This window comes from Callithrix jacchus, chromosome 4 (assembly GCF_049354715.1).
Source record: "Callithrix jacchus isolate 240 chromosome 4, calJac240_pri, whole genome shotgun sequence".
Classification (NCBI taxonomy): Eukaryota; Metazoa; Chordata; class Mammalia; order Primates; family Cebidae; genus Callithrix; species Callithrix jacchus.
Genome location: NC_133505.1, coordinates 108,228,876 through 108,248,766, shown reverse-complemented (window position 1 = coordinate 108,248,766; position 19,891 = coordinate 108,228,876). Strand labels below are relative to the sequence as shown.

The window sequence follows — 19,891 nt, the reverse complement described above, 5'->3', positions numbered from 1 at the left end:
TAACTGAGCAAACAGAATAATGCAACTGAAAAGAAACATCTTTCAGGAAGAAGGAATAGCAAAAATTACTAGTAATGTCTTTAAAGATGTAAGATATATCACAGCCATAAAACAAGAACTCATGGAATTTAAAACAGTTTGGCAGAAATGAAAAACAACACAATAGTTGCAAGATAACAATGAAAAAATGAGAATTAGGAGAGCAAAAATACATTTAGACTCAAAAGTTCAGGAATTCTAATGTTAAAAGAAGAGTTGTTTAGCATGAACAGAGAAAGAAGGTGGAAAAATTGTCAAAGAAATAGTGCAGAAAGTTTTCCTAAAACTGAAAATTTGAAAATCAGCATGACCCCAGCACAATGAATGAAAGCAGATACATGGCTATGATTGGTGTTGTTCAGGATGCTAAATATAAACAGAAGATCATACAAACTTAAGAAAGAGTTAATATTTTTAAAATCACATGTGAAGAATCATGGATCTGAGTAACTTCAGGTTTTCTTCAGTATACTACTAATAAAACAAAGCAACAGTAGAGTGCCTTCAAATTTATCCAGGAAAATATTTTTTTCAACTTAGAATTCTATACTTAGAAAAGCTATTTATTATTTATAAGGGTATACTGAAAGCATTTTCAGACACTACCTGTCTTATACAAATGGACTTCAGGCACCCTTTCTTTAGAAGACACAAAAAATAGAAAGTAAATGAAGGAAAGGGAGAAGATATGTTAGAGACATGAAGGAGATTCACCATGGAGAGGGACAAGGGGAATTATCAGAAGGTGAGAGTGGAAATGAATCTTGCATTAATATTTGTGCTGCAGACACAGAGGCCTACCCATCAGTCCATATTGAAGTAGTGTGACTCAAATTATAGATACACTGAGGGCTGTTATAAATAAAGTCCTTGCCGCCATTGTACTATCTTTTAAAACCCAAAGACAAATTTTGCAGCTAAGCCTGATCCATATTATTCACAATGTGCTTGGTCACACACTGTTGAAGTTCTTCTTGTACCTTTCATACCCTGTTCTCTAAAATGAATGGGTACTCTTTTCTCTCTATGTAAGTATTCTGCTTAAATTTATAACTTAGAGTTATAAATAAGCCAGAATAAGCTTATAATCTGAATATGTGGAACAGCCTACTTCCTCTGAACAAGTACTTTGGGACCACATTACAGTTAGGTGCCATGATTCTGTTGCACACATGTGTTGCAAACATTCTTCTACATATTATATTTTTAACAAACAGGCATTTAAAAAGTATTGTGATGATAAAAATGGTTTGAAATCATTAGTGCTTTATAGATAAACTCATTCTATAATAGCAATAAGGACATTATATTTTAAAATATAACTTAATTGCAAAATATATAACATTGCAATCAATAAAATATTATCCCATTCACATATTTTTAAAATAGTGTGTATCCTCTTTGGGTTACATAGTGGTTAGGGTTGTTCAGTTGTTAATATTTGAATATATCTCTCTGGTGTTCTTAGAGGGGTACAGATTATTTAGGTGTGTTAAATGGGAATATAAATCTTTAGTGTTTTCATCCTGATTGCGGTTATTTAGTTGTGGTATATGTGCTTCCACTGATGACCGAGAGTCTCAGGTTATGTCGCTGATTAGAAAAAGTGTTCTCTTCCTCTCCTTCTTGCAACTTCAGTGTATTCTAGAGAATCAACTTACTCCAGTGTACTGCTTTTCCAGTGAAGAGATGCTCCTTAAAAGTTAAATTTTACTTTGAAAGTAACTATAATTTTGTTAGAATTAAGGTTAGTATCTCATATTGCATAAGCCCAGGAGTAGAAAAGTATCTGTTTTGGCAATAATGTAGATACCTTTTAGAACATTGATAAAAAGTAATACATTATTTATATATTCTACATTACTTGTAAAGTTGAGTGCAGCAAGTTTTTTACACTTTTCAAAGTTCACTAATGTAATTGAATTAAATAATTGTCAAATTTTTGCAAAAATCTAAATAACTATTTCCTGATTAATTAAAAATAAAGTTGCCATTTCCTGCCTATCATATAAGATTGGATAATCTATAATTGGAAACTGATTTTCAAAGTGCTTTAAAGTCAAATGAGAATCTGATTGATTAAAAGCTTAATATTATCCAAAATCTGAACTTTAATGAAGTATGTTTTTTGAGGACATTTACCACCAAACAAACCAATGTTGAGATTTTTAGCAGTGCTTTGTGCAACTAAAATTATATTTTGAGATACTATCACTGACATATGCATTTTAACTTAAAATAACCATGAGGCTATACATTTAGAATGCACTTGGATATTTAATTTTAATCTAATTTAGATATCAGGCACTTTATGCAAATTTTATGGGTTAATAAACTACTTTGCAGAGCTTTCTTTTTAATTTTTTTCTTTCTCTTAGTCATTCTGATTATAATTGTTTTGCTTAGCAAAGTATATGTTATAATTTATCATTTTAAAAAGTTTCTATTGGTATGTGAATATCTATGCCACATCATTACTAAGTGAATATTAGGCCTATCTCTTACTCTGTGTTTTACTGAGTTACATTGAATTATCAGTGTACAAGGCATTATGAAATACATTATGAGTCAAACTTTAAATATCAGTGATCACTGTATAGTCTTATACAACCCAATGTACAAAGTCAATATCGACCCATAGAAAAGGTAATATGTCTGTCACCTCTAGAACTACTGTTCATCTTATTTTAAAGGCTCTGAACCTAAAGATTACTTTTTATATCCCAGTCCAGCTTTTTCTAGATCTGAGTAGGTCCTCCCCCAAGCTTTCTTCTTCTGTTCTTCAGGTGGTTGGGAAGTGGCGCCATCCTTGATGACCTAGAAATATTCAGGATGTTTGCTTCTTTTAATGTAAAGAGTGTATGGTGCATTCATTACACATACAGGAGAAAAATGAAAGACAAAGCTGAAAGTAAAATGAACATAATTTTAATGATTTTTTAAATTTTGTGCATTGGATTCAAACAGCAAACTGTGTGCACTCAACTGTTATCACAATGTTGTCAAGAGGTCTGTGTCTTTTACCATTTTACACACAATTGTTCATTACAGTATGTTGTCAGCCTCGTGGAAACCAGGGGTGTGGCATGGTAAGCAGTGGTGGTAGTGCACCTAGCTTTTATATTATCTAACTTGAAAATATTTCTCTTCTATGATTCCTTTTTTTCTTGATAAAAATAGTTTTCACCAAACGTTGGTGGTGCACACGCACTACCATTCATGCTTGACATCACACCCCTGACAGGAACACGTGTTCTTGTTTTGTTGATAAAAAGTATTACAAAAATTTCCATACAAAAACTATTTTCATAGAAATCTTGCATTTCCACAAATAAACCTGAACATTTTTTGAAAAAAAACTGTTCAAGAATTTTGTTCATTTAACATTGTGACTGTATTGAGAAATGCAGTCCACTTCCATGTTCTCTCACAGATTTTTCTTTAGATGACTAGTCCCCTTTCTCGAATCACTGAGATGTGCCCATGCTCCATCAAGTTCATTTACAGCAGGAACAAGGGTTTGGATAGCTATATCTGAATGTTAGAATGAAAGTTTTAGTCTTCCACACAGCCAATACTCAGCCCTTTTTTACAACTTACGACGAAGATCGTAAAAGATATCCTTTTCATTCAGAAACACTGAACCAATTTTTTTTAATTTGGTTTATAAGGTTAGAGAAAGGGTGTTGGGGGAAAAGGAAGGGATCTGGTAGAGTTGCTTGTTAATCTTCTGCCTTAGGGAACTTAAGAAAAGCATTATTGCCCTGATAATTGACATTTCTATCTCCGTCATTGACACAGACTGTCAAAAAATGAAAAAAAGAAAAATAAGTAATGAATATCTGCTTTATATTCCACCTGCCATGGGATTCAAATTTGTTTTTCCTCGCATCTTTTCACATCCTATAAACACATATTGTGTATTCAGACAATAATTATACTGACTAGTTGGGGGCTAGTAACATCATCATCTCTATGATCTGGGTATTCAGAAGACTGTACTGTTTCCTGTAACACTACAGTTTTTGCTGATTCCAAATATTTATATTCTTAGTGACACTTTTATTGGTTGCCCTTTTGGGCGTTGATATTCCATCTCCTGGCAAAAGTTGAGCTTCGAAAGGAACCTGTAATTTCTCACTGGACTGCATTTGAAACCAGCCACAAAATGCGCATGTAACATTCACTCAGTAGAAGGGAGGAACCCATGAATAACAGTGTAACCCCGTGTAACTTGGTTGATCCATGATGTTGTAAATCAGGTCTGATCATTGCAACTGCTTAGATCACAGAGTCTCTAGTTCATAGACACAGCGGCATGAGGTAACTCATTTTATTTTGCACAGGTTGCATATTTCCACAGGAAACATTCTCGCTAAATTGTTTGGAAAAAGACGACAGTTTGTGCTTGGGTGTTTGGCCTCCCAGCTTTATGCCATGGTTTCTTTACCTGGCAACCTTCTGTCGTTAAATGTGTGCATGTTGATAACTTCTTCTGTTTTCACAATAACTGGGGCCTGTGGCTTATGTTTTAACCGACGCTGGCACTTCAGGGACATCCTCAATTCTTCTACCATGGCACTACAGAAGGACCTCTACAGAAGAACACAGAAAAATTAAATATTATAAAATACATAAACTGTAACTGTCCAAGATCAATATTAAAAATCATTCTCAATAGACTTGTCACATAACATCTTTAAAGGTTTGAAATTTTTCATTGTAAAATTTATAACAAATTGTCACTTTTAACACTCAACTCATAATTAAAATAATATTCTATAAAAGTGGGCTAAAGAAAATCTCCACCTGATTCTGAAATAAACAACTAGTTATGTGTATATTACATATATATTAGATAAAATGTTCTAATAACATTATGCAAAATTGATTAGCATGAGATAGAAATCTACTTGAAAATTTAAATACAAAGACAATTCTATACCAGAAATCCATTCTTGATATAAAAAAATAGAGAAAACATACTACTTTTCAGATCACAACATGAAATATGCAAATGTTCTTTGAACATTGATTCTTCATTGTACATCTCAAAAGAAAAATAGTACTCACACAGACATAAAATATGGAAAACAATTTCTGATATTTCATTATGTCTTTTTTGTGATTATGCCTACAGAAACATTGACAGTGATTACAAACAAACATGACTTAATCATGAAATGACAAATTATAGCATGTTAGACATCTACAAGCAAATATTAACTTTTTTGTCACCATTAACTTGATAATTGAGAGCTGATAATTTATCTCATGAAAAAAATATGACCCTCTGAGGTTTTTTTTTGTCTTAGTTCCCATCTCATAGGAAATAGATTTGCTAGAACCTTTGTCTATCTGGGGTTTATTATTATAGCTCCTCAAAATTTATATTATAGAGTTATATATATGTAAAATGTTGTCAGTCTCTCTCCCCACCTGAGATACATGTATATTAATTACATATGAATCAGATCCAAGAACCAACTGCATATTGTAGTTGAAACTCAGAGGGTTAGATTTTTGTGTGTTCAAGGACCAAGAATTTAGACATCAACAAAAGATATGAGCAGGTATAAAAAATTTACAAAACCTAAAATGTGATACAAAAATATATAATGAAGTCCATCTAATCAAATATGCATGTAAAGACTTATTTATGCTTTAGTTACTTTATTGATTGTCAACAGACTATTTCCAAGAGAACACAATGAAAATACTTAAGACCATACTTGTGTCATTTTTTGATATATATTTATAGTTAGGAAGAAGTTCAAGAGCCCTATTCCACAGCATGGCCACTATAGTTAATAATAATATATGTTGAAAGGTGCCAAAAGAGTGAATAAGTGTTCTCACTACAAAAATAATAAATATGTGAGGTAATGCATTAATCTAATTAGACATATCTAACCATTCCACAATGTATATATACCTCAATATTATACATACTTACAATTTTATATGTTAACTTAAAAAATACATTTGGAAAAATTTGTTTGCATAATAGTTTCTGCCAGTCAAAACATACTTTGAATTAATCAGGCATCTATGTGTCAGACAAAATTGATTCAGAGAGAGGGTGAATAACTTCCTACAGCTCTCACCTAAGATTGCAGTGGGATATTCTCATATATCCAGTTTTATGATTTTGACACTGCTCTATTACCTTCTTGTCAATCTCTGGCTATGTCCTAATTTTTCTTTGATGGGCTCCTTAAAGAGTTCCCTTAACGGTCTTCCTAACTGTACGTCTACCCTACTCTTCCATAAAGGCTCACAACTGTCAAGATATTCTATTTTAAAAATATCAATTACTAATAGCATTTTCTCCTTTAGGAAACAATCAAACCCACATCTATTATTTTCTCCATCACGACTTCTCTGATCTGATCTAGTCCTCTCCCACTTCCCCACTGCTTCTCTCTCTCTCTCTCTCTCTCTCTCTCTCTCTCTCTCTCTCTCTCTCTCTCTCTCTCTCTCTCCCCCCCGCCTCACACTTCCTTTACTAGTGGGACTTCCATTAATATTTCTCCATTGTTCCTCCTTGCTCTGGTATCCTGCTGAGTTCTTTCTTCTTTCACATCATCTCAACTGTATCCCCTACCTCAGATGTGGCTCAAGTTTCAACTTAATTAGAAAGCCCTTTCCAAATGACCAGGCACATTACTTTGTTTTCACAACTTGATTTTGTTTTATCCTCTCAGTATTTTCGACTCGTTTTCCTGTTTTTCTGTCTGGCCTGTAGGCCTCACTGAATTGTGAATAGCAGAGATCAGGTTATCAAGGCACTGCTTGTACACACATGAGCTCTTTAAATGTTGACTGAGTTAACAACAGTGACACAGGACCCTAATATTTTAATTCTTATTTAACAGTGTTTCTAATTCAATTGCTTAAAAAATTTTTAGTTTTAGAAGCCTAGTGAAAATATACTGGATAGAAGTTACCTAATTAAATTAGGCAAAATTTTAGCATTTGTTTAATAACATCAAATTAATAAAATATTAATTTATTGGCACTTGCAATGGGTGATGATCAAATGTGGCTTGTGAATTCCCCATTAACTGCAGAGCCACTGGCATGCATTATGTATTATGTGTTCGATTATGCAGTTCTGCAATTCATGAATTATATTTCTACTAAAGGATTTATGTGGCACCTGACAGCCAGTATATGGAAACAGTGTTTCTTGTTGCTTAATACCTACTATTAGATGTACTTATTAAGAACATGATGATAATGATGATGAAGATGGTGATGATGACAACACTGTAGAAATGGAAACTGACTCCAAAATAGGGAGGAATACATAGTCTTGAGGTAACTTAGTCTTGGCTCTCTGTTGAAACATTTAACAGAAGAATTAATTAGATGACATAACACGGTCAAAACTTGATCCCGTTGACATTTAAAACTGTTATAGGATGTGAATAACACTGAATTGTTTGAAATAAGGCTTCGTTTAAAACCAATAAATTTCCCAAATCTTTAAAAATGCATGATGCCTTCTTCTTGGCAATCTCAATTTTCAGACATTTTGGTTACATTAGTTTCAAAAAAGAATAGAGTATAAATATTAATTAATAATTTGCCTATACTAAGGGAGTAGTCTAAGCAATTAACACTCTTAGGGAAAATCTTACATATGTACATACACGGTCCACTATGAAATTATTCAGTATTATTTCTAGTAAGTTAAGAGGTAAACTCTGTATTTAGTACCCCATACTTACTTCAGACTGCAAATAAGAACATTTAAAACTATTTAAGCAATTTTATATATTAAATTTATATTGCTGAGTAATAAAAATGTACACTGAAAAAAGCCCATTCTAATCAATGGCCAGAATAGTATTATTTCTTATAATTTGAATTTGTCTTAAATAAATGATATTTACAAATTTTACAACTATCTCAAAATTGTAAACATGTAAACCACCATTGTCATTATAGTCTTTCTTTATTCTACAAAGGCATCAGAAACTAAAAATTTAATCAAGCAATCTTTCATGTGTCAGTCAATGGTCTTGATTACATAATAACAAAATACAAATTTTATTAATTTTCTTTTTCCAATAAGATTAATTTTGCCAGCTCTTTTGTTATCTATCAATATAAGTTTACCTGATAAATATGTTTATTTAGGTTATTGATAAAGTCACTGTGAGACAATAGGTTCTCTTCTCATTTATATAATAATTCTAACACATTATAAAACTTCATAATCTTTAGATTTGGGCAAAATTTTAGAATTAAGGTGTCAAATTAAGCAAATGTAATAATATTATAAAGTACTGTTCATTTATGGTACTAGAGCAAATATATATTATTTTCTTTCTCTTTAGAGGTTTACAAGGCAAATTCTGTAACTTATATAAATGTCTAAAGCTGAAACCGTACAGTGTTTTGTGAAATATAATTGTTTCCCTGTGCTGTGAATTGCCCAAAACTTACCATGTTTAACTGTTAAATAAAATTCTAACTTATTATCATTCAATAGAGACAAACTCTCTTTTATACATTATATAAAGATTCAAATTTATTTTATATCTTCTTATTGAACTGTGAAAAAAGTCTAAAAACCCAAGTGCACTGAAAAGTCATTTCCCTGTTTATACTTAAAAAAAAGAAGAATGAAGGAAATGAAAGAGAGAGAAAAAAAAAAGAGAAGAGAAAAAAGAAGGCAATAAAGAAAAGGAAGAAGAAAGAAAAAGAAAGAGAAAGAAAGAGAGGAAGGAAGGAAGGAGAAGAAGGAGAGGGAGGCAAGAGGAGAGAAGAGGAGAGGGAAAGCTGGAGGGTAAGAAGAGAGAGAAAAAGAACTATCTTGCTTTTTAAATCACTCCTTAGGGGTGGAAACCCATGCACTGTGTCAATAAATAAGGTAAGTTCCTTAGGGTGAAAACAACAATAAAAATGTTTCTCCACATTAATATAACAGACTACAAAAAGAAAAAAGAAAGGCACAAGGATACTAACCATTATTAAAAACCTCTTTTAGTAAGTTTCAAAAGATTACTAAACAGTGTCTGGATGGTATGGTGGCACTAACCAAATAGAAGATTCCTGAAAATGAAAATTTAAATCTTTGAGCTGTTAGCATGTATAATTGCATTTAAATTAGTAAAACTCTTTATAGAATTCATTATATTTAATGAGGCAAATTTATATTTACACAACTCTAATTCTTGAAACAATGTCAATCTGGAAATCTTGATAGTATGAACTTGGCCATATTTACATTGACTTTTTTATAGAGCTCTTTTTGTAAAGAGGTCTATTTTGTATTTTGAGAATAATAGAAAAATACATCAATAGTCCACAGATAAATGTTTCCAACAATATCATTGTTGATGTTACAGAATATCTATTCTTTATAGCTTAACTTCCTAATTAAAAGATATATTTTTATAATAAGATGGTATGACAGCACTTGGAGAAGCACAGATTTGTTTTATATTAGAAATGTAGTTGAAATCATGCTCCACATTGATCACTGACATATTTAGCTTCATTTTTAAAGTTAAAACCATGGTATTTAGCAATATATTTATTTTTAAAAAGACACAGTATCTGAGGAAAAATAACCAGCTTGATTTAACTTTTATGCTCATCACTCTTTTTTTGAATACATGTATTCATTGGTCAAGAAATATCATAAAATATGTTATTTTCAAGCCTGCATTTAATATTTATTTTAAAGAGGGAATCCTATTTTATATATCTTGCTGGCCTGTATTTTGATAGTATAAAATAACTAAATGGTATTTTAGTATTCATTCAGGATAATTCCTAATTCTGCATACAATCTCTACCTGTCTTACTAGCAGCCATACCAAAATTTGAGGTATTTCTATTAATGGTATCTCTATGATACCATTGTACTTCAATGGTCTAATGTATTCTAGCACACATCAACCAACTTTTTACTTTGTGTTTGTCATTTACATTATTTGTTAACTAATTATGGATTGTATAATATATAATTCTTAGACACTTGCTAATTAATTTCTGACTCTGTAGACCATTTGGCCAAGAATTGTTAAGTAATATGTGATGAAGACAAATCACACCAATCACTGTGATTAATCGCAGAAAATTATCCCACCACATTACATAATAAGATAATAAGTAAACCATAATATAGAATAAAATATTGATAGGATACAATATATAATATCTTACATAATGTTGGTGTGTTAAATAAGGAAAATAAATGTCACTTAATGTGACTCATTAATTTTCTTCTTTTGAATATAAAAATTTTGATTGGCAGCCTTTTAAAAACATCAGTTAATGCTATACATCAGAAGTATGAATTGACCTAAGATGAAAAATGACTGGTTAAATAACTCATGTTAAAAAATATATATAACCTTGGTCTTGATATTCAGTTTTAGAGCAGCTATCTTTTAAAAATTATTTTATTATTTACAGAAGCTATTATGCAGTCAAAAGTAACTTTATGTGTAGCAACTATCGTGATCCTATTCATTAATCACTGTAATTTTACAGCTAGAAAAATTAAAATTTATGAAGTTATATATCTAACTAGTCAGAGCTAGGACAGGAACCCTATTATCTTGACTTTCATCTATGAAAGCTTTATCATATTAGCCTGCCTCATTTATGATAATTTCATTCTCAGCAGAGCTTTAACCTGGACGCTATTCTTACTAAATATTAATTTTTTGAATACTAAATTATAAAGCAGACAGAAAAAAATTATGAGGGCAAAAGAAATACATATCTTTCTTAGAGAATTAAATTAGGAATCATGTTATGCTTTAGCCTGGATTATTTTACAATGATAAACATAATCGAAGATTAATATATTCTCAGAAACCTTTACTATTACAGAAACAGTTAGTATCTTCATATTGCATTTGCAAATACAATGAGACAGAGAAAAATTGAGGATCATTATACATTTTTAAATTTTTCCTATTTACACTAGTAAAAAAAATCAATAAATTGAGGACTAACAAGAATCAATACTTTAGTTAATATAGCTGTGCAATGCATTTTAAGAAAAAGTAATATTAATCATCACATTTTTGCTAGTAGTCATAATGATACAATTCTATTTTTAAGCATAGCATCCAAATAACTAATACGTAATTGCTGGAAAATTCTCTTTTCCTAAGGTGCAGCAGTTAAAAATGTACCAGGTTTACAAATAATAATAAGGATACTATTTGTAAAAGAGCTGCTTGTTATAAGTCAGTTATTTGCAAAAAAGTCCTCTATGTATATTAACTATATTAATTCATTCTTAAAACTATTTTCTTATGTATTCATACCTTATTTGTTTATTTATTGCTTCATTTATTTATTTAGAAAGAAGAAGGGCTAAATAATTTCATCTAAAGTTAAACAAAGCTGAGCTATGCTTCCAAATGTTTTTAATTCCAAAACTCATACTTACTATCTACGAAAGCAAAATTATTAGGATGAGTATGACCAAAGCCCATAATCGGTTTATCTAATTCCAACTCCTAATCCACATAATTCCTTAGTCCAACTTCAAGGAGAAAGAATAGGTAAATATTCTGCCTCCATTCTGTACAGCTTGATATGGTTGAAACAATGTTTGAGTAAGCGTCTTTGACCTTGAAAAACAACTTGACCATTGAGACACTTATTATCCTCATCCGCACTATATAGATAATAATATTTGTGTAATTCTCAGGGTAATTTTGTATTAAAAAGGGGTATTACACTTTAAAAAGTAAAGTCATTTGTAAAAATAAAGTGGTAAAATTATCTATCAAGCTATAATTTTAATTAAAAACGATGATTTGTGGGGATACAAAGAATATGGGTTATCATTAACAAATGACCTGAAAATCCTTTAGCTGATTGGGAAGTAGACCAGTTATTAAAATGAAGATTGGCCTCATTTCAAAGTAGAGTATTTTATATTTATACGTGGAGACATTTTAAAAATTCATCCAATTTGTCCTTACATGGGTCATTAATGGAAATTGAAAGACACTCAGCTCTTAAAGAAAGGCAGTAATATTAAAATACAAAATGGACTATTTGTCCAAGTTTATTTATAGATTTTAACTTCTGAAGAACAACACGCTTTGCAGTTGTAATTTTTTACACTGAAAATTTACTTAAATGCAGCCACAATTTTTTACATCAAACATAATTAATAAAAATTATGGATATCTTATGGTTTCTAAATAGGCATTGCTGGGAAAAACATAAATACTGGTAAAAAATTTTTATTGATAATTTATAATACTATTTGCATTCCTATACCTTACACAAAAAAGTATATTCTTTTAAAAGGCATTGCTCCTGTTAGAACTAATTATTTAAAATTTTAATGGCAGCTTATATGTAGGTATCTGTGAACAACCCGTTTTTATTCTTCTGTTTCCATTAAATACAGAATTAGCTGGCTTTGCTACATGGTTTCCTTATAAATAACCTTTCAAATAGTATCCCTAGTGTCTTGCAGGTTTAAACTAAACCCTCTAATTTTTTTCTTATCATCCCTCAAATTAAAATGTTTTGCTCATTTGTGCTTCTACGACTCTGATTTACATCCGTCTTCTATATTTGTTATTCAGCTATACACTGAAGAACATTCTATGTGCCCTCAAGAAAATTTTTGAGCTATTAGTGCACCAGAAAAATATAATTATTTAGAGATTGTCTTAGACAAAATTTACCAGTGTTCTTTAATAAAAACAACATTGACCAAAATATACTACACACTAAAAAACAACAATATCACATAGATTTAAAAATACATTTTAACCATTTTTTTTTTTTTTTTTTTTTTTTTTTTTTTTTTTTTTTTTTTTTTTTGAGACGGAGTTTTGCTCTTGTAACCCAGCTTGGAGTGCAATGGCGTTATCTCAGCTCACTGCAACCTCCGCCTCCTGGGTTCAGGCAATTCTCCTGCCTCAGCCTCCTGAGTAGCTGGGATTACAGGCACACGCCACCATGCTCAGCTAATTTTTTGTAGTTTTAGTAGAGACGGGGTTTCACCATGTTGACCAGGATGGTCTCAATCTCTTGACTTCGTGATCCACCCGCCTCGGCCTCCCTAAGTGCTGGGATTACAGGCTTGAGCCACCGCGCCCGGCCCATTTTAACCATTTTAAAGACCACAAATATGTGTGTTCAAGATGAGACACCTATTGCACAAATTCAGTATCTGACCAGTAGTTCAAATATACATTTTTTAAAGTTATGAGATATATTTACTTAGTTTACATGTAAGTAATAAGAGAAGAAATACTTTTGGCTTTAAGATCTTTTATGTCAGGAAACTCAATAATTTATATTCAGTCAGTTCAATAGAAACAATTTGTATAAGTAAATAACACCTTCAAATACATGGGGAAGATATTATTTTTATATGCAAACCACATGAAAAGATAACAAACTATAGAAGTTATGTTACTGTTCTTGCTGAAAAACCTAAAAAAAAGAAAAATTATGTATGTCTGTTAAAAGCAGACATATTCAAAATTTACAAAATGCATAATTTTAAGCATAATCATTCTTAATATTATAAAATAGTTTACCAAAAATTTAAATTATTATGATATCTTAAAATTCTTGCTCACAAAGCCAACATATTATAAATATTACCAGAAAAAACAAAACTCAGTATATAAGCAGCTTATTACAGCCAGAAGTAAGTCTTAGAAGAGGGAAACAAGACCTTTGAACCAAATCTATACACCTAAAATGTTATAATTGTCTCAAATATATAACAGTTTCTTCAATTTCTTTCTCAGTGAAACTTCAGTAGAAATATATTTAAAATCAAAGAAAAGGTAAGGCAAAAATCAAATTAATTATAAAATGCATATGTTGATTAGTTACATTTTCAGACATATTCAGATGAGAAATGTTTTGGAGTATTTTAAAAGTTTGAATGAATAAAAAGCAATGTGTCCTTAATGCATTAATAATTACATCACAATTAAATCCATTTTTACAAAAATTATGATACACCATCTTTTGGTTAGCCGAAAGGAATGCAATTTCCATTTTTAAAATGTTTTAAGGTCCACATATTTCAACATTATTTTATGTTTTTATTTTTAACCTGCTCCCATTTGAAAAAGAAACATTTGCATATTAATCTTAATTATCCAACAACTTATAAGAAAGGCTATCATCATCAAGAGCTATTTACTTTCACTAATATTTACAATATGTGTTATAAAAGGCATTTTGTTTTTATCTATGGATTAATATATTATAATTTGAACATCATCATTAAAAGTAAGACAACATATTCATTATTTATCAATTTTATTCACAAAGTTCACATTTAACTAAACTTCATATATATTATATCTGATAAACTATTTAGTTACCAACACATTTGTGCTTACCTTCAAAGGGCAAAACACAATTCATTGTAGATTTATTTCTCAATAAATAAATATGTATTAAGTAAATAATTGATCTCACAAGTGTTTACCTTATTTTTGAAATTTAAGAAAACCAGGTTAAAGATGCAAGTGTGATAAGTAAAAGTAAACTGAATTTCTGTATGTTCTCAAACATATGATAAGATCCAAGACTATCTTACAGTTAATTTTAATAAGTTAAGTAATGTGTTAAACAGCCATACAAATTAACCTAATTTTTCTCAAGAAAAATGAAGAATTGAGCCTAAGAACCTAATTTATCACAACAAATAAAATGAGTAATTTCCACTGAATCCATAATTATTTGATTTGCCATTTTGAATTATATAGAAAAATAATTTTTTTCTTTATGATACTCTTTTAAAAGTTTACTGCAATCAACTTCATTCTTAATTTAAATGATAAGTAGATAGATAGATAGATAGATAGATGATAGATAGATAGATAGATAGATAGATAGATAGATGATAGATAGATAGATAGATAGATAGATAGATAGATAGATAGATAGATTGTACATAGAAAGAGAGAGAGATTAGGCCACCAGGCACTATTTGAGGCCTTTTAGAGACAAACAAAAAATACTAGATCTTTGTCCTAATGGCATGAATAATTTAATAGGTGAAAAGGTACCCACACAGAGAAACAAACAAATATGAGTAAAATAGTGTTGAAGGCGTAATGGAGATGTGCCTAGGGGTACACAGAGGGAAGATCTCTAGACTTAATGCAGGAAATGGTGTGAAATGGGAAAAGATCTTCTCATCTTTCTCAAAAGGAGATATATGTTTTTAGATTATCACAGTACCTGAAATAAACTAAGTAAAATGATGAAATATATGAGTCACAATTTTTTTTTCATTACAGTAGGAAATGAAAACATACTTCCAATTCTGTTCCAATGCTCTGTTTCCAAATCCATTACATCTTTTGATTCGGGAAAGCTTTCTGTACAAGTTAAGGTCTCATTTTAAATGCCTAATACAAAGTGTTTGTAAGAGTTTGCAAGTTATACAAACAGATAACATTTGCTCCAGTCAAAAAGAAGAATATGATCTTGGGAAAGTGAGAGTTAAAATGTAGTATGGCTCTGGTAAAGGTGCAAATTGAAGAGGAGCAAAAGGTAAAACTACAGCAGTGGACAGGGACAGGTCTGACACAGTCTCATCTGCTAATCTAAGAAATTTGGATTTCATTGTGGAAGCTATGTAGAGACAGTGTGCAAAGCACTGCAGTGTGTGACTAGCATGCTCATGTAATACCCACTCAGTTATTTCTTTCTAGTGTAATGTTAATGCTTCATTGTTTCAGTTTGAAAAGGTACATTAATTTTATTTTTCTCATTTTTAGAAGGTCACATAGATCCACAGAACAGGAGATTGGGGTAATTAAGAGATCTGGGTAATATCTGAAAACTTCAACTTAACTTGTTCATAATAACAATGATGCACATTATATTACAAAATTAAATCATCACATTCTTTGTTTTTGGTTTAAACAAATACTTGTAAAACAAAATTGTGCTAGAGATACAGCCTAGATAAACCTAATGAACAGGACACATACAGGTACATACAATAGAATATCACATATCAAGAGGCTAATTTATTTTATTTTAATACTGATCTATAACTTTAAGAAAATTATTACATATGGATAATTTGAGATTTCAAGCAGAAAACCCATATTTCTTCTATGATATTCATTCTTATATTATGCATTAACACATGAAATATCACATTTATTGACAAATACTGAAAATGATAATTAATGAGTTAATATTTCTTCTTTGGTTAGTTCTTTAGACTTAATTGCAAAATTCATTTTGACACTTTAAAAATGATTATAACATAAAAAGTGTACTTAGACACATAAATGCAACCAATATTTGATATAACCAAGCCAGCTATATAACAACCCTGAATGTTTTGTGAAAACAAATCACGTTATTGTCTGAATTCTTTAAAAACTTCAGTTATTTTAGTCATAGACAAAATGAGGTTATAAGAATATACATTTATGAAAACACTTCTCAGTGTCAAGTACTATAATCAAGCAAAAATATATAAATACTGTATCTGAAATTCTGACTACAGGAAGGATAAATAATTATAATATAAGTTACTAGATACAAAGGAGGATTTTTATTTTCAAAAATAATACTAAAGGTGCAAACACTTCAAAGAATATTAGAAAAATATATTTACCTTGTATTCGTGTATGGCATTATTTTCAAAATACCACTTTTCTGCTCTTTATATTTACCAATAAAAGTTCAGAAACCTCTTAAATATTAAAGATTATATCATCTCCCTCTGCCACAGTGGTCAAAGTCTAAAATATTGTGAGTTTTATCAAAAACAAAGATGTTTACACACAAGAGTAAATAATATACAGGAAGACTTTAAAATGTTAGTTTTTTCATATCCAGATCAATCAATATGCATACAAAAAGTATCATTTAGACTCTGAAAGAGTTCTTTTATCTAGTCTTCCTCATATTTATAGAAATGAGGAAATTATAGCACTAGAAATATGGAATCTGAATGAGGTGACAAATTTTTCAAGTATTATACAAAAAGCATTTATACAAATGACTACATACATTAAATGCAAAATATAGCAATAGCCTCAATATTTTTGAAGTTTATACATATTTTTAGAAGGACTCCAGTGTAAAAAAAAATAAAGAACCAATTAATAATACTACTAAATGGGAAAGAGAAATTATAATATTTTCACTAACTCATTAATATAGAAAATTAACTAATTTCTCCTATGAAAGCTAACATCTTTCTTAAACTATAAATGTATTGGACTAAAGCTATTCAAATGAAAACTTACTCTTTAAATTGAAACTGTTAACCTATGTTGTATATAAAACCTCTTTTTTAATCTGCAGAGTACATTTTCTTTCATATTACAGTTTCTAATTTTTACTCAATTAACTACATCTCATCAGTAAGCCACAATGAACTTCAAGCCACAAAAGTTGTTTTTTCAGTCTCTAATAAGAGTAGAAATAGCTATTTGTCCTGAAGCTGGCCACAATTAAACATATTACAACTAAATTAAAAATCATTAGGTGATCATGAGTCATTATATTTTGTTATACAATGAATGACAGACAATTTAGAGCAATAGTTCTAAGCATTATCCTTAGTTGGTAAAATAAAAAATATTTTGGTTTGTGTTTTAATATAACAACAACAAAAATTTTAAATTTAAACTGTAAAAAAGTGACATTTACCTTTTCCAATTGAGCGTTTTTTTTGGATTTATATAAAAATTCTCCCACTGCCACAAAAACTGAAAGCACCAAGCCGGCTGCCAGAACAATGAAGATGCCACCAATATTCTGAACCCCAAGGGCACTGGCCTCTTTGCTCTCCTCTTCTGGGCAACCATTGCCCCTCCACCATTTCTCCTTCATCATATGCAGCTTGCCTTCCTCTTGCAGCTGAAGAATTGCTATAGTAATCTTATCTCGATATGGAGAACCTAAGAAAGGAGAAGTTATGTTAACTATTCAAAGAACCTGGAATTTCATAATTAAAGGTTAGCAAGATGAGAGGAGGGCAGAGATTTTTCAAAATGCTTCAAACTGTGCCAATGTTTTTTCAGAAGAGAAAAACAACTGGAAAAAGGCATAGACATTTAATAAGATCATTAAAGTGGATAGCTTTGCTAGATATTGAGGGATTAAATGAATTTTGTTTTAAGAAAGAATATGTCTTCTAAATGGTGGACTCAGCTCTCAGCCTTGGAAAATAGTAAGAAATAGTCTGCAAAGGGAAATGGATAGAGTACAAAGATGTTTCATCCATATCTACAAATTATTATACACTGAAACCAGAGCACTGATAAAACAACTATCTCTATTTTTAGAAAACTTGTGAAAAAAATGGTGTTTCTCAAGATTAAATGCAGTAATTTAAGGAAACCATTACTAATAAGCTTTATTCAATGGTACCTTTTACTTTGCAGATAATGGGCACTCATATCTGTTATGTGATGTTCATATCAGAAGTCACAGGTTGTATAGACTTGGATAATTTTTAGTCACTATGGCAATTTAATTTATAAATCAAGGGGTTTACAGCCTGATATTGTAAAAAACTGGGGGGTTGTTTATCAGTTTATTCATTAAAAGACAATGTTTTTCCAAGTGGAGGCAATAATATAAATAAAATTTAGTGTTTATGCTAATGGAGGTACATACTCATCTGCATTAGATATTACATGATAAGTAATATCTTTGCTAATTCATTGGCTGTAAACATATAAAAATATAGAAGCATATACATTTTTCTACATATGTTCCAAGGGATTGGTTTTATTGCTTTCTCCCAGAAAAATAGCCTGCTACTAAAGTGAAATCTTCCTCCTAAGACACTATACTGCACATTCCATTTTGTTGTGTACAAATTCAGCCATACTGTTTCCCTGTTTGCAGAAAAATACTAACCATTTTAGCTTTTATTCAATATTGCCTATAATTTTGTTTCAATTTGAATGTGTTTACATCTATACATCTCTTTTAGTGAGAGACGGCAATGTAAAAGTAGAAAGATGAGAATCATAGAATATTAGTAACCTGTTGAAAAAGTTGGAGAAATGAAGATCTACCAAACCCAACTGGAGAGCTGTTTCTTTAACATAATCTTTTATCTATTCAGAAGCTGTAGATGTGTATGGCTTCTCTACATTTTTTACATTTTTCCTAAATAAGGGCATTGACCATTTCTATAATTAGAACTCAAATATTTTCTTTTCATTATGCAATAAGTCTTAAGTATACTGGAGGAATTTTTGCTTCTTGGTTTCTTCCCTGTGCTCTTAAAATACTAATCTAACACCAATGTTCAGTGTAAATTCTCCCCCCAACCACTTCTGATTTCAATATATTAGCCCACCTTATACTAATTTCTATCTTTGTCACTCATTTACTAGGCATTCAGCCTAGGTTCCCTGGTAGTATTATTTACCGGTGGAGACATGGCCTATTTTTCTAAGTACATTACAAGCTTTTTGGTATGGAGGATATCAATCTGTCGGTCTATCCAATCAGTCCATCCATCCATCCATCCAACCAACCATCCATCCATCCATCCATCCATCCATCCATTCATTCATTAATTTATTCAACAGATGTGGAAAGATGCATGTGCTTCAATATTTTTATATGTTTCTGGTTAATGAATTAGCAAAAATATCACTTATTATGTAATATCTAATGCAGATGAGTATCTACCTCCATTAGAATAAACACTAGAGAACACTAAATAAACATCCATCTATCTAAATTCTCAATGATTTTCTTTCTTTTTTATTGCATTTTAGGTTTGGGAGTACATGTGCAGAACGTGCAAGATAGTTGCATAGGTACACACATGAGTGTGTTTTGCTGCCTTCCTCCCCTTCACCCACATTTGGCA

The 19,891-nt window shown here is 30.6% G+C and overlaps 1 protein-coding gene across 7 annotated transcripts in view; it reads right to left on the bottom strand.

The window, feature by feature from the left end:
• Nucleotides 1–2,951: 2,951 nt before the first annotated feature.
• GRIK2 (glutamate ionotropic receptor kainate type subunit 2) overlaps nt 2,952–19,891 on the bottom strand; it is a 724,338-nt gene continuing 707,398 nt past the window's right edge. For 4 of the 7 annotated variants that reach the window (XM_035296392.3, XM_008994826.5, XM_035296396.3 and 1 more), the window contains 2 exons: nt 17,704–17,954; nt 2,952–4,634 (listed from right to left, as the gene is read on the bottom strand). In XM_035296392.3, the coding sequence (XP_035152283.1) occupies nt 4,470–4,634; nt 17,704–17,954 (416 nt within the window). In that variant the 3' untranslated portion in view covers nt 2,952–4,469. Of the gene's footprint in view, nt 4,635–7,249; nt 7,382–9,018; nt 9,106–17,703; nt 17,955–19,891 lie in introns of all 7 variants that reach the window. The other 3 variants (XR_013534449.1, XM_054254300.2, XM_054254299.2) reach the window with 3 other exon arrangements.